Here is a 21,247-nt window from a genome sequence, read left to right on the forward strand (position 1 = left end):
TGGGTTTTTTGGGGTTTTGTTTTGTTTCTGGGGTTTTTCTAAAAAAGCTGATGACACGTCATGGCCTTGATCTTTTTCCTGTTTCTTAGCAGGGGGAGCTTTATCAGATTTATTGCAGGATTATGCATATCAGTTCAGAACAGAATTGGTATCTATCCATACATACAGTATAAACTGGAGAGCTGAATATGGAGAGCAAGTCCAAGAGCTGTGGAGTAATGTCACATAAGCATAGCCAAAGATACGATGAAATTTAAGCGAATAACATAAATGAAGATTTCTTCCTTGCTAACTGGTTCTTCAAGTATCTCAGATTTAAATTTGTTCTTTCCCTGCTTCTAATACCAGCTGGAAGTGGATTCCATTTCAATTTCCATGGGTTATTTGGTCTAAGACTGTTATGTATTTAATAACAGCAAGTGAACTTGTGTTTAAGGACTTACTGAAGGTTTGTGTTAATCTGTTGTGTGATTCAAATGTTTGACTGTACCAGTGTGAGCTAATTAATTAGTTATCAATGCTTGTTGCCTGGCAGATTAAGAAAGATTATATTTTGCAGATGGTGTCCAGATTCTCAACTTTATATATGCTTCCAGTGGGGAGAAAACAGGAATCATGAAGAAATTTGAACAATTTGAAAACAGAGAACTTGAGACAGTCAGACAACATCAGATTGATTATCCCATGTAAGTATAGGCAAATAATTGAAGCGGACTATAATTGATGATTGAAGGCTATAGAATGTACTAAAACTCTTAGGCTATACCACAAATTAAAGGAATACTGCCTTCTAATTTGAGAAAAGGCTCAAAAGGAAACTAGCCAGCAGTTCCTTCTGTTCTCTGATTTCAGTTTTAGAGAGGATTAAGCTGAACCTCAGAAAGATACTTACAGCACGTTAGTGGAGTGCTGTGTAAGAGATACCAATAGTAGGTGTAACCGGGCTGGTTAGGTGCAGTTAGAAGGGTAAGTTAGCTGTTACGTGCTGTTGTGATCAGACTGCTGTCTCATGACTAGCTAGCTACCTTGTGGTTTTCTGCATTACAAAGAGATCTGCATTTCAAACGTCGTTTGCAGACCAAGTGCAGAGTAGGGTTTCTTGCAAGGGCAAGCAGTGAGGAGCAGCTTTTTCCCTCTAAGTTCACACTCTAGTTTATTTTGCAGCTGACATGCCCTTAGTGATAGAGTCCCCTGCCTAGATAAGTCTTCCAGCTTGAGCTTACACTGCTTCCTTCCACCATCGCTGTGTAGACTCTCCTAGTTGGACAGGAGTAAAACCCTTTAGCCCCTGCACGCTCTTTAGTTACAGAGGAATCACTCTGGGAAGATCATCTTTCTCTACTCTTCTCCCCCTTCCCAAAACTGTCACAACTCTTCAGTCGTAATTTGCAACTTTAGAGGAAAGGGTATATAGAGAGATATATAAATATATCTCCCTTCCACCAGATGCTGTTACCCCAGCAACGTTATTACAGAAATAGGAAATGGTCGCAGGAACTGGAACTTGCCTGCTGGTTTGTGTTTGGCCTGTGACCACAAGAAGAGTGCCAAGGAAGACTTGCCAGATAGCACAGGTTACATACAAATTACTAGCCCTCAAACTGTAGCTCTGAAGTCATGAGTACAGAGCAATTTTTAGCTCCTGGCCTCTTCAGGATGGGTGACAGCCTGGTTTGCACAGCCTGCTGCCCTTTGCTTACCAGCACGGTTGCATTCTTCTTCTGGCACTGAGGCACTCAGGCTCTGGTTGAGAATATATGGCATGAATTTATGCAGCTCTTTACCCGCTCCATGCAGTTCCACCCTCTCTTGCCTTCGGGTGGTGTCTCCGGTGTTAACATAAAGCATTGCCTGTGTGTTGCAGTTGCGTGACAGCCTGGGGTAGCTCTGTTAAGAAGAGGAAGAGTTTTCCTTCAGCTCTCTGTATGTGAGCGGTGGTTCGCCGCTGCACCTAAAGGCCAACAGAAGCGGATGGATCTAACTGAAGTTACTCGTTTGACTTCAGTCAGGGATTTGTAAGGAAAGAGGACTGGAGATAGACAGCTGTCATTTGAGGTAGCTACCAGTGGACAGCCTGCAGCAAGGATAGGCTGGGACTGTAAGGGACTACTCACGCAGTACGGCATTCTGCAGCAATGGGGGATGTGAAATGAGTCAGCACTGTCCCAAACTCTGTCCCCAAAAATTTGTCCAGAACAGTTATGTGCTCAGACTGACAATCCAGGATTAAATGGAGACTGCAGCATTTAAGTTTTCTATGTTGCCAGAGATGAAAGATGAAAAGAGCGATATATAAGCATAAGCAGTATTTCTGGAAGTACAGCGTTTGCCTGTAGGTCATAACAATCAATAAACAAGTGACTGTGATTTACAAAGCCTTCTACCTCACCCATATACCCTCTCTGGGAGGATATGATGTTATTAGGGATTTAAAGTATGGACTCTGTTAGGGAGAACTTCACCACCCTTGCATATATTTTGAAGCAGGAGAGCAGGCCTTCAGATCTATTTTGCTTTAGTTTAGGAATAGATACAAGGTACTCTATGTTCAGCAACTTCTTGAGGGAGAAATAAGGCAAGCTGACCCAATTCTAAAGTATTATAAAAAAATACTGACATTTTTTTCTTAATTATAGAAATAAAAAAAACAAATAATACCTCCTTCTCAAAGTCACTAAGAAAAGAGAACTTCTTTATCAGAGATGATAATAATCATAATGCTTTGCTGGGTTGTACATTGGAGGTGCAGTTTTCAAAGGCGTTCAGCATTGGCCTAACTGCTATGGAAATGTTATGGAAATAAGTGGCCAAGTTTCTGTTTAAGAGCACTGAAGCAGATTTAGTCTGGCACAGAGGAACTCTTTAAAATTAGATACTGTGGTATAAATTTTGCTTTTAGTGCCTCAGCCAGCTTTGTGCAGAAATTTCTAAGTAGATGGTGTTGTCGGGTCTTCAGTTTTTTATTTTGCACTGCTCCATAGTTTGCACAGGCTCTACCTTTATTTAGCCTGTGATAGCTCTGTGTACAGCTATTCATACCTATCTGTACTACCCAGAGGCTGGATTCATTTTTAACTGCTTCTCCCAAGCACATTTTCACAGTTGGTATTTAGTATAGAAGACACAGCTTAGTTTTTACTGGCTTCCACAGTCAAGATTGCAAGACCATGCATTTGCGGATTTTGTACTGCAGCCTGCAAGCGGGAGGTTGGCTCCAAGTTGTCTCGGTCGTGTTTTCAGTTCCCTGTTGATGTGGGATCTGGCAGTAGCTCTGACCCAGCATTCTGGAGTTGATTCAGATAACACTCCCTTACTCTCTTCTCATGTTGTTACCACAAAAGTGCGTGGTTAAAAGGAGATCACAGATCCAAGAGTCTTAAGTACTGTTGCTCTGAAGGTTTTCAGTGCAGAGGATGTGTTCTGTTCTGAAGATTACATGTGTGAAACAGGTTTGCTAAATTAAAGTGAAATGCATGCTTTTCAAATTATATAGGGAGATTTCTCATCAGGATTGGATTTTTTTGTTTATTTTTGCTCATGCAGGTTCACCGTTTCAATCTGGCTATATTTACTCCATCACTGTGAAAAGGATCTGTGTGGTATACTCTACTCTATTGATCCAAAAGAAATGTATAGTACTCCTGCTGTATTTCTAAATGAGGAAGGTAAGGGATATTATTCACGGCCTAGAAGGGGTCTAATATAGTCTTTATAGATCTGTGCCTAGGAATAACATTTATAAATATATTATCAGACCTATTTTGTGAAACTGATCCCTTGGAAAAATGCTTCTTTTTAACTGTAGTGTCTAAATAGGAAAGTAGCTACTAAATTAATAGGGTAAAACTGAGAAGTAATTGCGTAGCATCTAGTCTTGGCTAACTTCAGAAAATGTCTGCTTTGTCAGGAGAATATACTGAACTTACAGGTCAGGAACATACACTGGGATTAAACAGTCTTATCTCAATGAACAACCTTTGTTCTTAGTATTGAAGTATTGTTTTAATATTGTTCTCAATTCTTATATACATCGCACATAAAAATTTTTGAAAATTTGAAATAGCCTCAGAAAAAGTCCAAATGATTCAAGGTCTTGCCTATATTGCGGTGTTCAAGAAGCACTGTCTATTTCCCTGATTCAAAAAAAAGTTAAGGGGTAGCACTGTCTGAGTCTAGCAACACTTGCAGTAGAGGAACATTCTGCCAGAAGACGTCTCCAGCCTCTGATAGAGAATGAAATTCAGCAGCTGGGGGCTGGCTGGCAGGCTCACAGAGGAAGTAAGTATGCAGAGTTTTAAAAGTGCACACCTGGCTTTCTCATAAGACATTACATTTTTTCCCCTTCTTTGCAAGTTTCACAACTAATCTTTTCCTCTCTTGTTATTTTTGCTATTTCCATTTTCTCTGTCTTGTAACCAATGTAGATAATTAAACCTATCCATTATAAACTGGATGCTTTTCTTTGAAGAACAAACAAAAATGGCAGCTCAACTGGAAGTTAGCAGCTTGATATGAGATTTGCTTGGAGAGGTTTTAGGGCCAGTTTTATCTTCAGTGTTAGACTAGATTATCATAATAGCCTGTTCTGATCTTAAGTGCTCAGACCATGAGTCTAGCTTCTGCAGATTCGAGTAGTGGAGGGTAGAGGCATCTTGTATTTGATCATGGCACTCTCACGTGCTAGCATTTGAGTGTTGAGTAGATACCATTGCCTGCTGTTCCCCTCTGCTGTTTGCTGCAAGTCATGTCTCCTTCCTGTTGTTTGAGACCAACTCTGGCACCCTCCCTGTTTGCCTTGTGTTTAGTGTGTTTATCCCTCAGACAGTTGTTTCTGAGTCTGTGTTTTCATATGGGAGCCTGGACATTAGGATGCGAGACGTGTAACTGAAATGTGGAGCACATTTCCCTGGGATTCTGCAAGAGCTGATGTATGGCTTGGCGAGTGCCCAGATCTCTGCTGGTGATGAAGAAGATGAAGAAGAGAGAATCACTGTGAATAATACATTAGGAAGCCCATATGTTGATATTTCTGTGGTGCTTATTTCCTTTTTCTTCCTTTGTTGCTCTGTCAGGTTATGTACATATTCAGATGCACCTCATGAGAGGAGATGACCTTGCAGTGAAAACTAGCTTTAGCCTTCCTCTGAAGCAGTGGTTTCGACTGGATCTCTCTTTTAAGGGTGGACAGGTATGCGTGCTACTGAATGACAGGGTCAAGGCTGAGATTTGTCTAATTTGATTATGCCTCTGACAAACCCCTTAATAGGTGAGACTGAGAGAAATACTGTAATTTGTACATGCTCGCATAGCAAAAGAATGAAAAATCTAAAAATAGAAATTGTCTGGGGGTGTCCAGGCCATCTGACTTTGGGAAATCAACTTAGATGCTTAAGATTAGAGCCTAGAATTACTGTGTATTCAGTGGCTATCTTGGCACAGAGTTGCTCTCCAGAGACTTTATTGACTGTACAGGCAACCACGACTCTTGGCATAGATACCATATCTAGGTACTTTAAGTTACATGGTGTGAATAGCTCTGAGGGACTTTGCACTTGGAGGCTTAGGTGTTTTTACTATTCTGATATGAAAATTTAAGTGTTTCTGCTTCTGTACGGTAGCATGCCTCTTGCCTGGATGTGTTAGCTAACAGGAGGCATGTGCAGTTCCCAAGTTTTGTGTATTTGATGAAGTGGCATAGGATTGACTACCATTAAAAGACAGAAGAATATTGCAGTATCTCTCCGTAGTAGATAAAATACATAATTTACATGTTAACAAATCACAATTTTTTTTTCACAAAACCTTCCAAAAGCAGCTCTGAAAATGCCCAAGTTCTTGTCTGAACCTTCAGCTATTAAGATATTAGGGTGTGAAAATAATGAAAAACCTTAGTCTTCCATTTCTCAACCGTGGCACTTAGGGACATGGTTTAGTGGTGGACTTGGCAGTGTTAGGTTTACAGTTGTACTCAATGATCTTAAAGGTCTTTTCCAACATGAATGATTCTATGATTATTTCACTTCCATTGATTTAGATACATTTAGTCCAGCATGACCTGAGACAAACTATATAAATTAGGGAAAGTTGGGAAATTGAGGCATCAAAAAATTAAGAGCCAGATTTTAAGAGCATCTGAAGATGCAGATGAATCCCTAAAAATACCTAGGCAATTGAGAAAATTTTGCAGGGTGGTTTTGTGAGTCCTTAGGCAACTTTTTACAATACCAACATGTAGAAAAATCTTATTTTGTCTTCCTCTTGGGCATCTGAATTCCTTTAACCGTTCTGGCACTGGAAGTCTACTGAAAGTACATCTCCTGTAGCAGTAGGAGCTGAACTGAGATTTTTTAAAATCATGGCCTGTTACATTAGCTTTATGACCATTCCTTACCTGTAAGCTACAATTTCTTGAGGAGATCAATATTCTCTTCATTTAGCATCTCTGCTATATAAAAGCAAAACAGCCTTTCACAGTTTGGAAGGATAAATGCTTCAGCAAAGTACAGATGTCTTGTAACAGAACACAGGTATGATAGCTGAAGTAGGCAACATCTGTGCTATTTTTGCTATTTTTCGTTGCTCATGGTTGGCCAGGACAGACCAGTGCCAATGCTTTCCATTATATTCTTCTGACATACATCGGATACATGACACTATCCTCTTTAGTGCAGAGGAGATCCAACAAGCTGCAGCTGTAATCTTCTGAACTATGAGTTGAAATGGCTTAATAAATGTACCTTGTAATATTTTATTGTAATTAATATTTTGTGTTCTTTTAGGTAGAAGTAAGCACTGTTGGGAAGAATTTGAAAAGACATCATCATCAGTCTTTTACGTAAGCAGCGTTTTCCCCTTTGTTGAGTAGTATTTGTGTATGTGTTCACATATGGAAAATGGGAGAAGGAGAGCACAAGTTTGTAACTGAGATTCCAAATGATTTTCAAAATGTCTGTGGTCTTTTTCCACTCTCTGCTTTCAAAACCAGTTTGCATTACTGTGCTTACATTGAGCATGAGCTAAATAGTTTTGTTAATGCCATGAGCTAGTTGAGTTAACATGCTGCATGATTTAGTACTAGAGTCTGAAAGTCAGTGGCATTAGGATCAGTCTTCAAATGAAATCTTGGCCTTACTGAAGTCAAGGGAAGTTTTGCTTTTGCTGAGAGAGAGCTAGGATTTCACAGGTGAAATTGCTATCTGCTTTGCTTAGGTAGAGAGCAAAATTTCTACCAAAATATTCTTGCTCTATCCTTTATTCTAAGCAACGAGTAATTTTTAAAAATGGATCTTTAATTGTTCTCTTTCACTGTAATTTAAGATTCACTCTTTCTTGTGCAAATAATTAAATAAAAAAATTTTAATATGGATACTATGTAACAGTAAATTGCATGGCAGACTTCAGTGTTGTTCCTTCTCCGCTATAGTTTACAAACCAGAAATTGTAAATTTGTAGATAGTAACCATAAGAGACAGATAACTTAAATTTTCATATGCCAATTTTAGAAAAGTGCAAGGGAGAGGTGGAACTGAAATCTTTGAGGTTGTGTAATGATGCATAAAACACCAGAAGATACCCGCAGGTCAGAAAAATAAAACACCCTGCTGGTTTAATATGTTTGCAGACAAGGGTTTTGTTAAATTTACTTCAGAATTTATCACACTAAATTGCAGAGTAGATTTTGAGAGTAAACAGGTGAGAAAAGAAAAAGATACTGGCAATGAGTTTAAGGCTGTCAGTTACGGAAATTCTGAGGTACAAATTTCTTTTTTTCTTTCGTAGTACCTCTTCATAGCCAGCTTACTTCTCTTTCATCTTCTCAAGTTTTAGGGAAGATTTCTATTATGATGACACTGCTGGATACTTTGTTCTTGGAGGCAGTGGATATGTAAATGGCATTGAAGCATTCTTTGGACCTGTGAAATACTACCGTCTCAACGTGTTGGAAACAGAACAGGTGAACAAAAGCAGTATTTGGAAGTGTTTAAATATTAGCAGCCAGCTATGTCTGTTTTTTATGGTTTTTTAACTGAAGCTCTTACCAAGTGATAAACTTCCTATGAAGCATAATAGTTGGGAATATATAACGAAAATATGATCATTTTCTGTTGAAATCTAGGAATGTTAGTTACTAATTCAAATGCTAAAAGATAAGACTTCTAGAAGTGAGTATGTAAAGCAATGTTCCTAAATCTATATTTAAGGAAGGACTTATTTTCAGTATTGCTATGTTTCACAGAGTTCTTGATGATACAGTATTGAGCGCATTTGATTAATTTATGGTTTTGTTGAAATTGGTGGTAAAAGTCATGTAGGCTTGGTCAGTTTTGGAAGTTCATCCATGGTTTCTTGGATTATGGCGACTGGTTTTATGGCAACTGGTTTAAAGTCATAGTCTTTTGTGGCCAGCATCAGGTCGTCTGGCACATTAACATGATGTGCCAGATAAGCTGATTGTAGTAAACAGTCTGTTTCCTTTTGTTATTTGCCTACAACACTTCTTTTTAGCCAAGCATAGACAACAGATACTGTAGATGCCATTTATCCATCACTTGCCTTTTTATAGATTTCTAACCCTCTTCATGACAAAGAAACAGTGGAACAAATTGAACTCTACTACGAGAGATGTATGGACATTCAAGAAATAGTTTATGAGTACAGATATATTGTAAGGCAAGGCGAAAAAGCGCTAAGAAATTGTAAGTGTTGATCTATGAGATACGAATTTTAAACTGTCATCTTTGGAGACCTGTTTTCTTTCCTTTTACCAGAATCTGGATAACAATCATCAAAAGTAAATTTAAATTCAGCCATAATAAGAAGAAAGGCAATTTGAAGAGTTTAGCCTTGTTACTGGTAGCTAAAACTGTGGTTTTGTCCCTGCAAAGACTTTGTGCCATGGAATACAAACTTAAATCATGTTCTTGATATTTCTTCTCTAATAAGACAGGTGCATACAGGGACAAAGAAACACTTTTAAGCTTACATGTAAGCTATTCAATTGCCTTTCTTCTGTTTCATTCCCGACTGACCCTAAAGGCACATATATTTTAAGCCCTTTCCCAAAAATGGTTGGGTTTTGGTAGAAAGTCCCTGCCACAGTTGCCTAATGTGCAGTAATTGAAGCTTTATAACAAAGCAACTGCTTTAGTGAAAGAAGAGTAACATATCTTAGATGTGTGCTGAAAACTAGCTTATGTTTCCAATTAGAATTTGATTGCATGCATTGTGACCAGAGTATGGAAGAGAGTAGAAGAAATTTTATGTATTTGTAAGTGGCCTGTGCTAGCTCTGTGAGTTTGTAGCACTACTTTGTGTTAAGGATGTGCTCATCTCGTCCATGAATTTTTAGTTTACCCTAGAAACATCTTTTTTTCTACCAGAAGCTTGTTTTAAAAATCAGCCAAGTCAGCCCTCATGCCTTAAATATGTTTTTTCTCTAGGTTACTATGAAAACTATTATTTGGAGTTGATCTACAAATATGGAGAAAAATCCAAATGTGATGCCTTCATGTGGGGAAAAGAGCTCAGGGAAAAGTACCACACTTTGTTCAAACTCTTACAAGAGATGGATTTCAGTGCTCCAGATGGTAATCATATTTTATTTTATTGTTCTTAAATAATGCCACAATATATGTCATGTAAGTTAGTATGCTTTGACTTCAGTTCATGCTTAATACATCTTTTTTTCATATCAGCTAACTTAGTAAAGGAGCGTTATGTGGCTTATATGTTGTGCTGCAAATGAAGGATGGCTTATTATGTAGAAGGAAATAGAGATAGCCTTACGTTTTTAGTGGTTAGCTACTTTGAGATGGTCTTTTGGATTTTTATTCACCCTTCCTATTCAATAGTACCTTGTATCTCTAGGAATTTTGGTTGTCTGCATTGAGACTACCATTCAGCATGAGAAATAACAGAATCTGTGTTAGTCCCATTAAATTAAGGAGGAGAAATTGGTTCCTAATTTTAACTCTTGCAATAGCTGTGCATCCTATGTTTTATTTTTAGTGTTAGAAGATGGAAGTGACACAGTTCTAGAAGTTGGCCGGAGGATATTTGAGAAGGTTGCAAAGGGTTTGTCCAGCGCCGATGGCCTCAGCAATATGGGCTCCTCTGTCCCTCTCTTGGTGGATTCCAGTTGTTGTGGATACCATAAGGCTTCCTATTTCCTTGCAGTTATATTCGAAACAGGGCTCGGTGTGTCTGTGGATCATACAAAGGTAGTATATTTAATATGTTTGGTTATGTCTGTGAAATTAATTACCTTTAAAGGCAATTTAGAAATGGGATGAATTTATGATCAATTAAATTTAATAATGTGAAATGGCCTCCAGATCCAGGCTGTTGTTGAAGGGATTCCCCAATACAGCTACTCCTAAATAGCCTGATGGCAGTGGCGTCTTTATGTAGTCCTGATAGTGGGAATCTTTATCCTGCTCATCCAGAACAAGGAAATAATGATTCAGTAAGACCTAAAAATGGTGGTAAAGTGAACAGCATGGAACATACTGCTTTTTCCAGTCACTGAGAAAGTAGGATGAGGTAATAACCCTTGAGTCACCCACAGTCATTTGTAGATGGGTATGAAAAAAGTCTTATGTTAGGCAAATCTCCTAAAGTGGAAAGGTTGCATAGTACAGTCAGGAAAGAAGTCCCATTTTGCAGTGTGCAAAAATGTGGCCCTGAGTATATTATGGTCAAATGATTAAAGGTAACCAAAGTAGAACAGTTTTCTTTTGGAAGAACCTGACCATGCTTCAGCTGAGCAGCTGCAGAGTATGTGAACTCCTGACCTCTTAGGCAGGTCGCAAATAACTGAAATGATTCCATGCGATTCCATTGCAAGGTCAAATAAAGGTGAGGTGTTTATATATCACTGGAAGAGTGCTATACTGAAATTGCCAACAGATATTTAATTGTGATATAATAGTTTAATATCAAATGGTCATAAAGAATAGCAGATCTGCCTAATGTGGTTACAGGATACTAAATCAGAAGAACCCCCGAGGCCAAGCTCACTCCAGTTTCTCTAACACAAGAAACCTTAGACAGGAGCCTTTTTTATACCCTAATTATGGAGTATACCTAGTGCTAATTATGGAGGCTAAGTAATTTCATTATTGGATCTGCTTCAGATAGCATAGGAAATAATTTAATATCCAGCGCAGATGGGACATCACTGTTTTTATTACTGTGCAGGTGAAAAATAATAGTAGTGCTGAAAATGGTTTTGGCAAACATGCAGTACCTAGACTATTTCTAGCACCAGTTAACGTGTATCTCAAGGGAGTTTTGTGCTGAAACCTTGTCAGCCACAAGTCCCATCCTTCTAGTCCTGTCAAACCCTTAGGGTAAGATTTTCAAGTGCTGTTTGTTAACTTCAGTATGTTTCCACTGAATTCAGCGTGAAAACTCCAGTTGACATCAGTAAGACCGGTTAAGTCACTGCTGAGTATAAAAAGTGTCAGAGTATAATTAACACTACAATAAAGTGGCATTAAAAAATTGCTGCACACTTAGTGGTGGCAGAACAAGAGCAATACTTGAGAAGTATTTAGAGAGTCTAGTTTTTCTTTCAAATCTTTCTGTACATATAGAAGACATTTTAACTGCTTTAGGGCTGTGCTTGATCCTGTAACTGTGTTTACATGGTACAGCTAGTATATCAGCTACCAGTTTGAACACTCTGTTCCCTGTAAACCTCCACTGAAGTGCTAAACTCGTGAGATGTGCAGTGAATTCACTCTTGTTTATGTCTGTTGATTTTTGCCAGGGGCTGTTGTATAGTTTGGTTGGCGCTCAGGGGAATGAGAGACTTGCTGTGATGAATCTTGGCTATAAACATTACCAAGGCATTAATAACTATCCACTTGATTTGGAGCTGTCGTATGCTTATTACAGTAATATTGCAATAAAGACATCGTTGGATCAACACACTATAAAAGGGGAACAGGTAAAAGAGTTAAAAGTGTATCTGAATTTGTTTTCTGTGCAAATGACTTTTCATATATTAATATTAATTATGTGGCCAGAACATTTTTGTCTTGATTTACAAATATTAACTCATCTGATTGATGTCCCTGCCCATGGCAGGGTTGTTGGATTAAATGATCTTTAAAGGTCCCTTCCAACCCAAACCATTCTATGATTCTATGATTGTTACAAAATCCCCCAAATTATGTGTAGGTATCATTACTCTGTTTCTTAGCGAGGGGGAAATCAAATCAAAGCTAGGCTCAAATCCTCAGAATTGTCCACATGCCTGTCTTTCAGTAAAGTCTAAGTCTTATTCTTGGGCCTCATTCAGATTTTTAATTATTAATATAATTGGATGTGTTTATTAAGCAACTCATCTGCTGTTTCAGTAGCCTAACATCATGAAGTTCGTGTAAAAGACGAATTGTCCTCTCCATACTTACACCTTCTCTATAATCAAATGTAAAGAGTTGTCTGTTAAATAGCTATCTGATGAGATAAAGTTACAGTGAAATGATTTTAGAATGAGCTGCTAAACAGGAGGGAACACAACTTTATCTTGAAAGAATACTCAAGGTAGGCCAGTACTAGGATCCTGGCTTATCAGAAATAATGATTATTGTACAAAAAATAGGGAGATTTTGATTGCTGAAGAACTAAAAATCAGCAGACAGCCACCTAGATAAGAGTTCTGTAGGGCAGGTTTTCATCAAGCTTTCTGCCAGCCTTTTTTTATATTTTAGGAGAGATTTCTATAGAAACTAAAAAGCCTTAAAAGGCTTAAAAGCACTTCTTTGCCATTATTAAGTGCATTTAAAACTATAAAGGGCGGGGAGGGGGGGGGTCAGTTGTTGACATCTTGGCATATCTTTCCAGTGTAGAGTGGACTTACAGTTTTGTACTGTAACAAAGCAGTAAATGTTTTTTACGCTGGATGTAAGGATGGTTCTTAGTGCACTGGCCAGCAGAGGGGTGGTGACAATTTTAAACGACAGTATTGATCACGAATTTTTAGGGATAAACAGGAAATGGACAACATTTTCATTTTGGTGGCAGATGTATGAATTCATTGTGTAATAATTTTTTTCTGTTCACCTACTCTTCAGGCATTTGTTGAAACTATAAGGCTGATGGATGATGAGCTGCTAAAAGCTCAAACAAAAGAAAATGGTGATGTCTTTATGTGGTTAAAACATGAAGCAACAAGAGGAAATGCAGCTGCACAGGTATAAAGTAATACATTTCCCCTTTCTTGATTTTTATACACACATCTTGTATGTACATCTATAGACTATGTAGAAATCTTGTGGAGGAGAGTGAAGCAGACAGATGTTTTCTCTTTCCACCCAGAATTGCTTCTTTTTTATGAGCTTGAACTATTTCCCATGTTTCTGTCTGATAATATCCAGTGACCATGCAAAAAGCTAGAAGAGTTATGCAAGGCAAAAGGAACCTCCTTTTCTGATCATTTTCCCTGGGTTTGTATTTGACACAGTGCAGTTACTGCTGCTGATCTGAGACCAGCAGCAATATGTTGTAATACTGAGCCATTTGCATGCATCAAATCTGCCTTTATCACTTACCTCTGCCCTTAAATGAAGCCAGACTTTTGTGGTACTGACAGCTGTAAAAAATATCCCTGCTGTAGATTTAATATCAGTACATTTCACCACTGGGAAGCCCTCTGAATATTCCTGATAACCAATTGTTTTCAAACTGTTGAGGACGTATGACTAGTTTCTTCACATATTTAAAATCTATTTAAGCCTGCAAAAGTGTGCTCCTGCAATTCCAGTTTCAATACTAGCATTTATAACATTAGTGCTTACGCTGTTTTCTTTTAGCAACGATTGGCTCAGATGCTGTTTTGGGGCCAACAAGGAGTGGCAAAAAATCCTGAAGCTGCAATAGAATGGTATGCAAAGGGTGCAATAGAAACAGAAGATCCAGTGTTAATATATGATTATGCCATTGTGTTATTTAAGGTAAGTCATGTTTCATATTTTCACTTTCAAAAAATCATTCCTATGTCATGGATGTTTGTAAGTTATCTGTAGTGACACACTGTAAGAGTGTATACAAGTGCTTTTAGATTTACTCTGAAAATCAGTCAAGAGTTACAAAGCTAATGTTGATTTTTACCAGATATACACCAAAATTTTAAAAAGAGCAAGTTAAAAGCAGTTGTGTCACTTTGTTCCTAGCCAGATTCAGGATTAAAATACCACCTAAATTGTGGATCCTAATTTTTCCTGATGGCTTGTCACCTCAAAAATCTAACCAGCTAGTAGGCATAGGCCTTGATGTAGAGATGTAGGTGAAAGTTCGATCCTTTCTTAGAATGCTCTTTATTAGATCTCTGGGAATTTTTTTTTGAGTGGGAATTAAATAGCCTCTGCATGTAGTTAGTTTTTCTCTGCAAGAAGCAGTAGACAGCAGAGGCCAAACTCAGGCGTAACCCCAGGTGAGTCAGATAAGTTGTATCAGCTAGGTGGTGTCACACATAAGACATTCAACAGTACTAAAGGTTAGATACATTAGTAAAGAACCATTAGGTCTTCATCTCATTCCTTTGACAATGGAGGGCTGTTCTCTACAACATGCTTGCTTAAGTTTTGCTTGTGTTATTTTCGAGCACCCATAGTCTCTTTGACCCGTGTCTGGAATTAATTTATATGGGCATCATCAGCGTGACGTCTGTGTATATCCTCTGGAGACACTGTGACATCCTTTTTCAGGAAAGCTGAGAGCTCTTACTCATTGCCAAATCATGAACAATCTATGCACCTTTGAATGCTATTCATTCTTCCTTAATTGCCGAAAATTAAGGATCCGTGATATTGTTTACCCATAAAAATCACTTGGATTGACTGGTGAAATAAATTTTCCTAGACTGAATCATTGAGATTTTGTAAAGCTGTGAATGAAGGATGAGCATGAAGCTGCTTTTTTTGTTGTAGCTGTTTAAAGCCATATAACACCTAGTAAATAATAGTGTCAATGTTAAATGCATCTTGAATGTGTATATGTGAATTTTCATTATGTATTCTTTATTTGTAAACAATGATTGTTTCACGCATCTATTTCCTAGGGCCAAGGTGTGAAAAAGAATACAAAACTTGCTTTGGAATTGATGAAGAAAGCAGCAGCCAAGGTGAAATGTAATATTTCTTTGTAAAAGTCCTATACCAGGTGCTAATAATAATGAACTCTGATTTATATAAAACGCCTATTACCATAATTCTGGGTAAATACTGGTTGCTTCTCCCAGTGTCTTCACCATGAATGCTGAAAGTCTTAATTTCCCCAAACTGAGAGACTAGACCACTCAAAATCAGCCAAAATTTCTATGGAAAAAAAAGAATTCTCTCTACTTACATCTTTTGGAACTTCATGATAGTTAAGTGACTTATAGAGTGAATAGTCGATCCAGGAGTATGTTTTTTCCTCATGTTCCTAAGCATTTTCTTCTAGACCATACTAGGTATGTTTTTTCATAGGAGTGCCTACCAGGCTCGAGGTTTTGACATGATGATCTCTCCAGAGTCGGGTAGAAATAACTGCCATCTTTGAAAATCCATGCCAGCAGGCTTTGTTATAATAACAAAACATCTTCAAGTTGTAATGTGAATGAAAAAGAGTAAAGACCATGGTCTGGATTGTACTTCTGCAGTCTGCACTGAGTGATGGTGCATTCCTGCAGCACAAGAGCTGAATGCACAAGCATGGTGGCTTCCTGTCCCACCACCTGTGAGCTGTGGTGGTTTATGGCTAGTTCTCTCCGCTTAGAGTTAGGACTCCTCCAGGGGATGCTGGTGACTGGAAAAAGACTGTATGCGCTCTCTCTGGCCAGCTCTTCTCTACTTCAGGGAGAAAACCTGGATGTCCCAAAGCCTTCTGTTTTTTCCATAGCAGGGGGAAACATTGGCAGGCACCACAGCAAAGAGGAGCTTCACTCCATTTAATGATCTAGTACAGTCATATTACCCAGGCCATGATCTGGTCCTTAGTATAAAAATAAGTACCTACACCTTGAATACCTTCCTAGCTCTAGAACCAGAACCAGTTAAATGGCTGACAATGACAATAGGACTTCACTGCTAACCACCATCAGAAAAGAATTGTGCTAGTTCTATCATTCTTTTGAAACAGGAGAGACTACCTGTTCTACGGCCTGTTTGGGAAAGGCTTGAATAAACTGAGTGGCTTTCACAGTGTAATCAAAATTCTCTTGAGTCAGGATCTGAGGAACAGATTCCAGGAAGTATCCTAGAGACAACAATTTCCTTACTCTCCTTGAACCCAGATACTTACAGTTTTATGCTCCAGTGCACATCTTCTATACAAAAATAACACCATAATTATTGAAAAGTTTAACTGCTTTTGCATTTTAATGGGTAAGTTAGTAACACTGTTTAAATCTGAAAGGAAAAGGAATCCTTTTCCAGAGGGCCTTTGTAAGTGCCGGTAGTATGTAGTTCTTTCTACAGCGATTACAGAAGGAGACTGCAGTGTAGAAGCCAACAGTAACAAGCAAATAACTTGTATTTGTGCACTGAGATTTTTTGGGCAGTTTTTACCTTATGTCACTGTTCTGGCATGGTTGCTGTTAAACATACATTATGAAATAGGAGTAAATGGCATGTTCATGTTTATTGGTGCAGAGTAATTTGAACTGCTGGCATACTTCAGCCACCATGTGATCCACCAGTTTATGCAAGGAGACAGTGACTCATTGCAACCAAAATAAAAACTGTCCCAGGAAGATTTTCTTCTCTTGATCCATAATTATTGATGCAAAGATGCAACTTAGTGGTAGCATGTAGCACTATCTTAAGCAGATCTGTACGATGTTGGTCAAACGCATTTTGAAACAACATCGCAAAGTTCTGTGTTCATTGCTTCCTATTTATTCTTAGGAAATGTTCTAGTTTAAAAGAAGTGGGTTCTTTGATTGCTAATCCTGTCAACCAGGTTCTGGAAGTTCACAAGAATAGGTGTCCCTTTTTGGTTTTGCAGAGGAAACAGGTGAAAAACAGTCACAATTTGTTCTTGTCAACAAGTACAAATATGAATGCAGACATGGCTGAGACTCTATAGAATAAGATGACACTGGAGTCTTATTCCGTGCTCTCAGTATGAGGCCACAAGGAAGAATAGTGTGAAAAAAAGCCAGCAAACCTTTATATCCCTTAGTCCTAGATCAGTGCAATTTTGGCTGGATCCTTGTGCCAGGCATCTAGAATCTAGGCAAGGTCATGAGAGCACCCAAAGTTGAGCAGCAGGTTGGAGTTCTGAAGTGACCCAAAGCAGAATCAAACATGTGACCTGACTGTTCTCCTTCTCTAAGGGCTTGCCCCAGGCAGTGAATGGATTGGGATGGTATTACCACAATTTTAAAAGAGACTACAGAAAAGCAGCCGAACACTGGTTAATTGCTGAAGAATTGGGAAATCCAGATGCATCGTACAACCTTGGTGTCCTTTATTTAGATGGGATTTACCCTGGAGTACCTGGTAGAAATCAAGTGAGTAAATATTTAATAATACTATTTCTTACATTAAGGCCCAGTTTAGAAGATTTTGCTTCATTCTTGAGACTGCTGTGTTCACTCTGAGTCGGATTTTGATACGTTTTATCACAAAGAGGGGTGCTACTGGGGAATTCAGTCAGATTGCTTAGAGAGAGAGTTGTTACTCAAATATCTCAGTCATACTTATGTACATGTGTTTGTGTTCCTATAATTTAGAAGCAAAACAGGTGCAGGTTTATCTCCAGGGACTGCCTCTGCTTTCCTCCTTCCAGTGACAGCAACCAGGATAGTGTGTGCTCTCACATCATGTGATCCTTTTGGTTTCTCTCAGTTTTAGATTGGAAAGTATATAGGAAAAGGATGCTTTCCACAATAGATGAAAGCAGCAGAACCTTGTCCCTGAACTCGTGAACAGATATGCTACATTCACATAGCTTCTGTGAACCTCAGAACTGCAGTGAAAGACCTTCAAGCCAGACTTGCAAATGTACCTATTTAATGCAGTCCTGGTAGACTGCGGTATTTTGGTTTGTCTTTCTGTGACATAGTCCTTTTATTAACTTTTCCCATTGACATGTGCAAAATTAATTTTCCCCTAATAGGAACGGTCTACTTTGGTTATATTCCTTTTAATTAACTAGGTAGTTTATGACCAACAGCACAAACATAGTGAGGTAGGCTGTAATAAATGCAAGCAGACCTTGTGCTTGGAGCTGAAAGATGTTTCCAGTGTGGCCTGTGAGGTTTGAGATCTGGATATACTCCAGACGGTGAGCATTTCTGCTGCCAACAGCAGCAGTACTCACCAATGCGTGCATTTGGCAAACACATTTTCCTTCCCTGGGGACCAAAATACACCTTTCAGAGTGGACTGATTCTAAGTGTACATCTAGAAGTGCCCAGGTTTCTTTATTCACCAAAGCCACAGACAAGGAGAAGTACTTTGTTATGGCTGTGAAGGATACTCTGAAGTCCATGGTCACTCACAGAAAACATGTATCAATGGTTAAAAATTTCCTGAAATAAATTATTTCAGGCTGTATGGTGCGTTGGTTCACATTACAGATTACTGTTTCTGAGGGTAAAACATGGAGAGTCACACAGGCCTCCGGCTTCAGCAGCTCTGGCCCTGCCTGCTCGGCCTGTGTTATCTTTTATAAAACAGTTTCAGATGGTTGAACACTGTGGTTGTGCACTGCTGGACACACTGAGTATTGCTGCTGTTCCCTAGCCTTCACTTAGGCACCGCCAGTGCAAAAGTCCCATTCTGTGTCTCTTCTCCAGGATCCCTTATTAATCTCCCTACTAGTGAATAACTAATTTTACTTTTATCAGTGCACACAAGACTTGTATGCTACCAGGTGTTAGTTACACATTTAGACACTTTTCTATTTGACATTCCGTATATTACCAGAATGTATGTTTTTAAAAACCTTTTTCCAGCCTAAACTATTAAAAAGTTAGAAGAAAGGAATTCGTTTTCACCTAAGTACATTAGAAGTAGTTAAACTGGCTTGCCCTCATTAGCCAATTGTCTCTTCTAATTCATTTAATGAGACGAGACCTGGGAAACGGAACTCAATAAACTCAGTTAATAATGCAGAGTTGTTAACTGTGTCTTGTTTCTTCACAGACAGTTGCTGCACGCTATTTCTATAAAGCTGCCCAAGGAGGACATATAGAGGGGACTTTACGATGCTCTCTGTACTACATCACAGGAAATATGGAAGATTTCCCTAGAGATCCAGAAAAAGCTGTAATGTAAGGAATGAAACCATTTGTTAAAGGAAAATATATTTCTGGTGGGATTATTTTGATTATTGGTGACTTTTAAGTCCATAGTCTAAATAAGTTGTACTTCATGGTGCTTACCTCCTTGACAAAAGTTCTGCAGTTAAGTTTGATCCACATTAATATGTGTATTATTTAAATGACCAGTAGATTTTGAGAGATGCTGAGTACTTTTAGTACTTTTTTTCCCAGAACAACTCAGAGAGACTGTATCGAACAACTCTGAGAGGTTGTATCTAACAAAGCCACGCTTATTTGATTTTCAAGAAATATCAGGCTCCTGATGTGGTAGAACTGGTATTTTGCATGAAGAAAAAGGCAGATAATTAGTTATAGCATGTATTAACTTTTGTTTGTTTTCTTAACAAAAAAAAAAAAGTAATTTTGCCAAGAAAAAACACAGGATGTCTCTGATATGCTCATGGAGATGAATGGACAAAATGTTCTCATTCAGTCAACAGTTACAAGACTGATGCAGCAATTACTGTGAAGTCCCATAGTTTGTCTTATGGAAGAAGTCAGAAGGTGATCCCTTATCCTTTTGTGCCCTTTGAGTCAGTGTGAGTTGGGATAACATTACTGGAGCACAGCTGTTCATTTTTTATTGTTTGCTCTTTCTTACAGCTGGGCAAAACACATTGCAGAGAAGAACGGCTACTTAGGTCATGTCATCAGAAAAGCTCTCAATGCTTATCTGGAACTTTCATGGTATGTTTGTTCTGTTCTTTTCAAGTTTATTTTCTATTTTTCACTTTATAGCATGATAAAATAAATAACATTGGGCCATCAACTCAAAAACCCACAAATAGCAGCGCCACTGAAATCAGTAGCAAAACACCCATTGACATAAAGTGAAGGAGTTGACCCAAGGCATAATTCAATAGTTCTGACAGAATCAAGTGAAAAAGAGGGAGTTTGTAGAGTCAAATAGTGTTGTATCTGCTGTCTGTGATTTTCATCCTGGAGTACTGTAGTGTGTAATGTGCACTGGATTAGTCAGAGGAGCACCCTTCACTTTTAATATTCCCTCTGTTCCAAAAACCATACTTCGCTTTCTCTCTTCTGTATAATTCCATGTCATGAGAACTCAGGCTGCTGGATTAGATTTGTTCTTTTTTTGTATATAGTTAGTATTATCTTTTCTGTAAAGTAAAATAGGAGGCTACAATATCCAATGAACCAACCAAAAGGTTTCAGAATAGCCTCCAGGTTAATGCTCCATTTTTGCAGCAACCTGTAGGCATGGACGTCAGATACGGTATGTGCAGGCATCAGAGTGGCATACGTGATTAAGACAGTGGCTCGTTTAGTCCTGCAGCCTCCCCCTGCTAGTACTTAATTAGCGCTTCAGGCTTAGGAGATCTACAAGAAACTGTCAGTGAACTGTTCTGGAGTAACCCATTCCTAGAAGAAGTTTCTTTTTATTCGGTCCGTCACAGACATTTCTCCTGAGACTTGACCTCACTTTTCAACACTGAAAGACTCCTAGTCAATATTTTTGTAGCATGTTCTGATGTATAAGCTTGTGACTCTATCCAGCTCACTCTGCATACAGTCGCATAAAAGTCCTGTGTATGTGACAGGTAGAGCATTAAGATCCCAGAAGGTCTGGTCTCAACAGCTAGGAGGAACAATCTGCTGGGAGTCCCACCTGAGGTGCCAGTGACTGGGAGTGTCTGGGTAGTTACTTATAAATACTGGTCCTAGTCATCTCTGGTTTTAGGAGTATGTTCATGTTGAAATCTTTCCTTCTGAATATTTCTTCGCGTATCTTGCACAGGGGTAAATTGTTACACTGCCAAGCAGACCAAGTAATATACGTGTTCCTCAGTCACTGGCATCAGCAGCCATGTGTTCTACACACCTGTTAGTCATGGTAGTTTGATCTTCAGGGACTGGTTTAAAGGCCTTAAATGTAGTTTCTTTCTGAATTGCCCTTTGAGACTT

General features: G+C 38.6%; 1 protein-coding gene across 2 annotated transcripts in view; it reads left to right on the forward strand.

Annotated features, from left to right (window-relative positions):
* SEL1L3 (SEL1L family member 3) overlaps positions 1-21,247 on the forward strand; it is a 37,031-nt gene that overhangs the window by 6,023 nt on the left and 9,761 nt on the right. For both annotated transcript variants that reach the window (XM_052780298.1, XM_052780299.1), the window contains exons 3-17: positions 560-686; positions 3,544-3,665; positions 5,073-5,188; positions 6,780-6,835; positions 7,822-7,954; positions 8,564-8,696; positions 9,441-9,587; positions 10,009-10,220; positions 11,774-11,953; positions 13,083-13,202; positions 13,821-13,961; positions 15,068-15,130; positions 17,327-17,503; positions 19,143-19,270; positions 19,925-20,008. In XM_052780298.1, coding sequence (XP_052636258.1) covers positions 560-686; positions 3,544-3,665; positions 5,073-5,188; positions 6,780-6,835; positions 7,822-7,954; positions 8,564-8,696; positions 9,441-9,587; positions 10,009-10,220; positions 11,774-11,953; positions 13,083-13,202; positions 13,821-13,961; positions 15,068-15,130; positions 17,327-17,503; positions 19,143-19,270; positions 19,925-20,008 — 1,939 coding nt within the window. The remainder of the gene's footprint in view (positions 1-559; positions 687-3,543; positions 3,666-5,072; positions 5,189-6,779; positions 6,836-7,821; positions 7,955-8,563; positions 8,697-9,440; positions 9,588-10,008; positions 10,221-11,773; positions 11,954-13,082; positions 13,203-13,820; positions 13,962-15,067; positions 15,131-17,326; positions 17,504-19,142; positions 19,271-19,924; positions 20,009-21,247) is intronic.

The sequence above is a fragment of the Harpia harpyja genome, chromosome 2 (genome assembly GCF_026419915.1).
Source record: "Harpia harpyja isolate bHarHar1 chromosome 2, bHarHar1 primary haplotype, whole genome shotgun sequence".
Classification (NCBI taxonomy): domain Eukaryota; kingdom Metazoa; phylum Chordata; class Aves; order Accipitriformes; family Accipitridae; genus Harpia; species Harpia harpyja.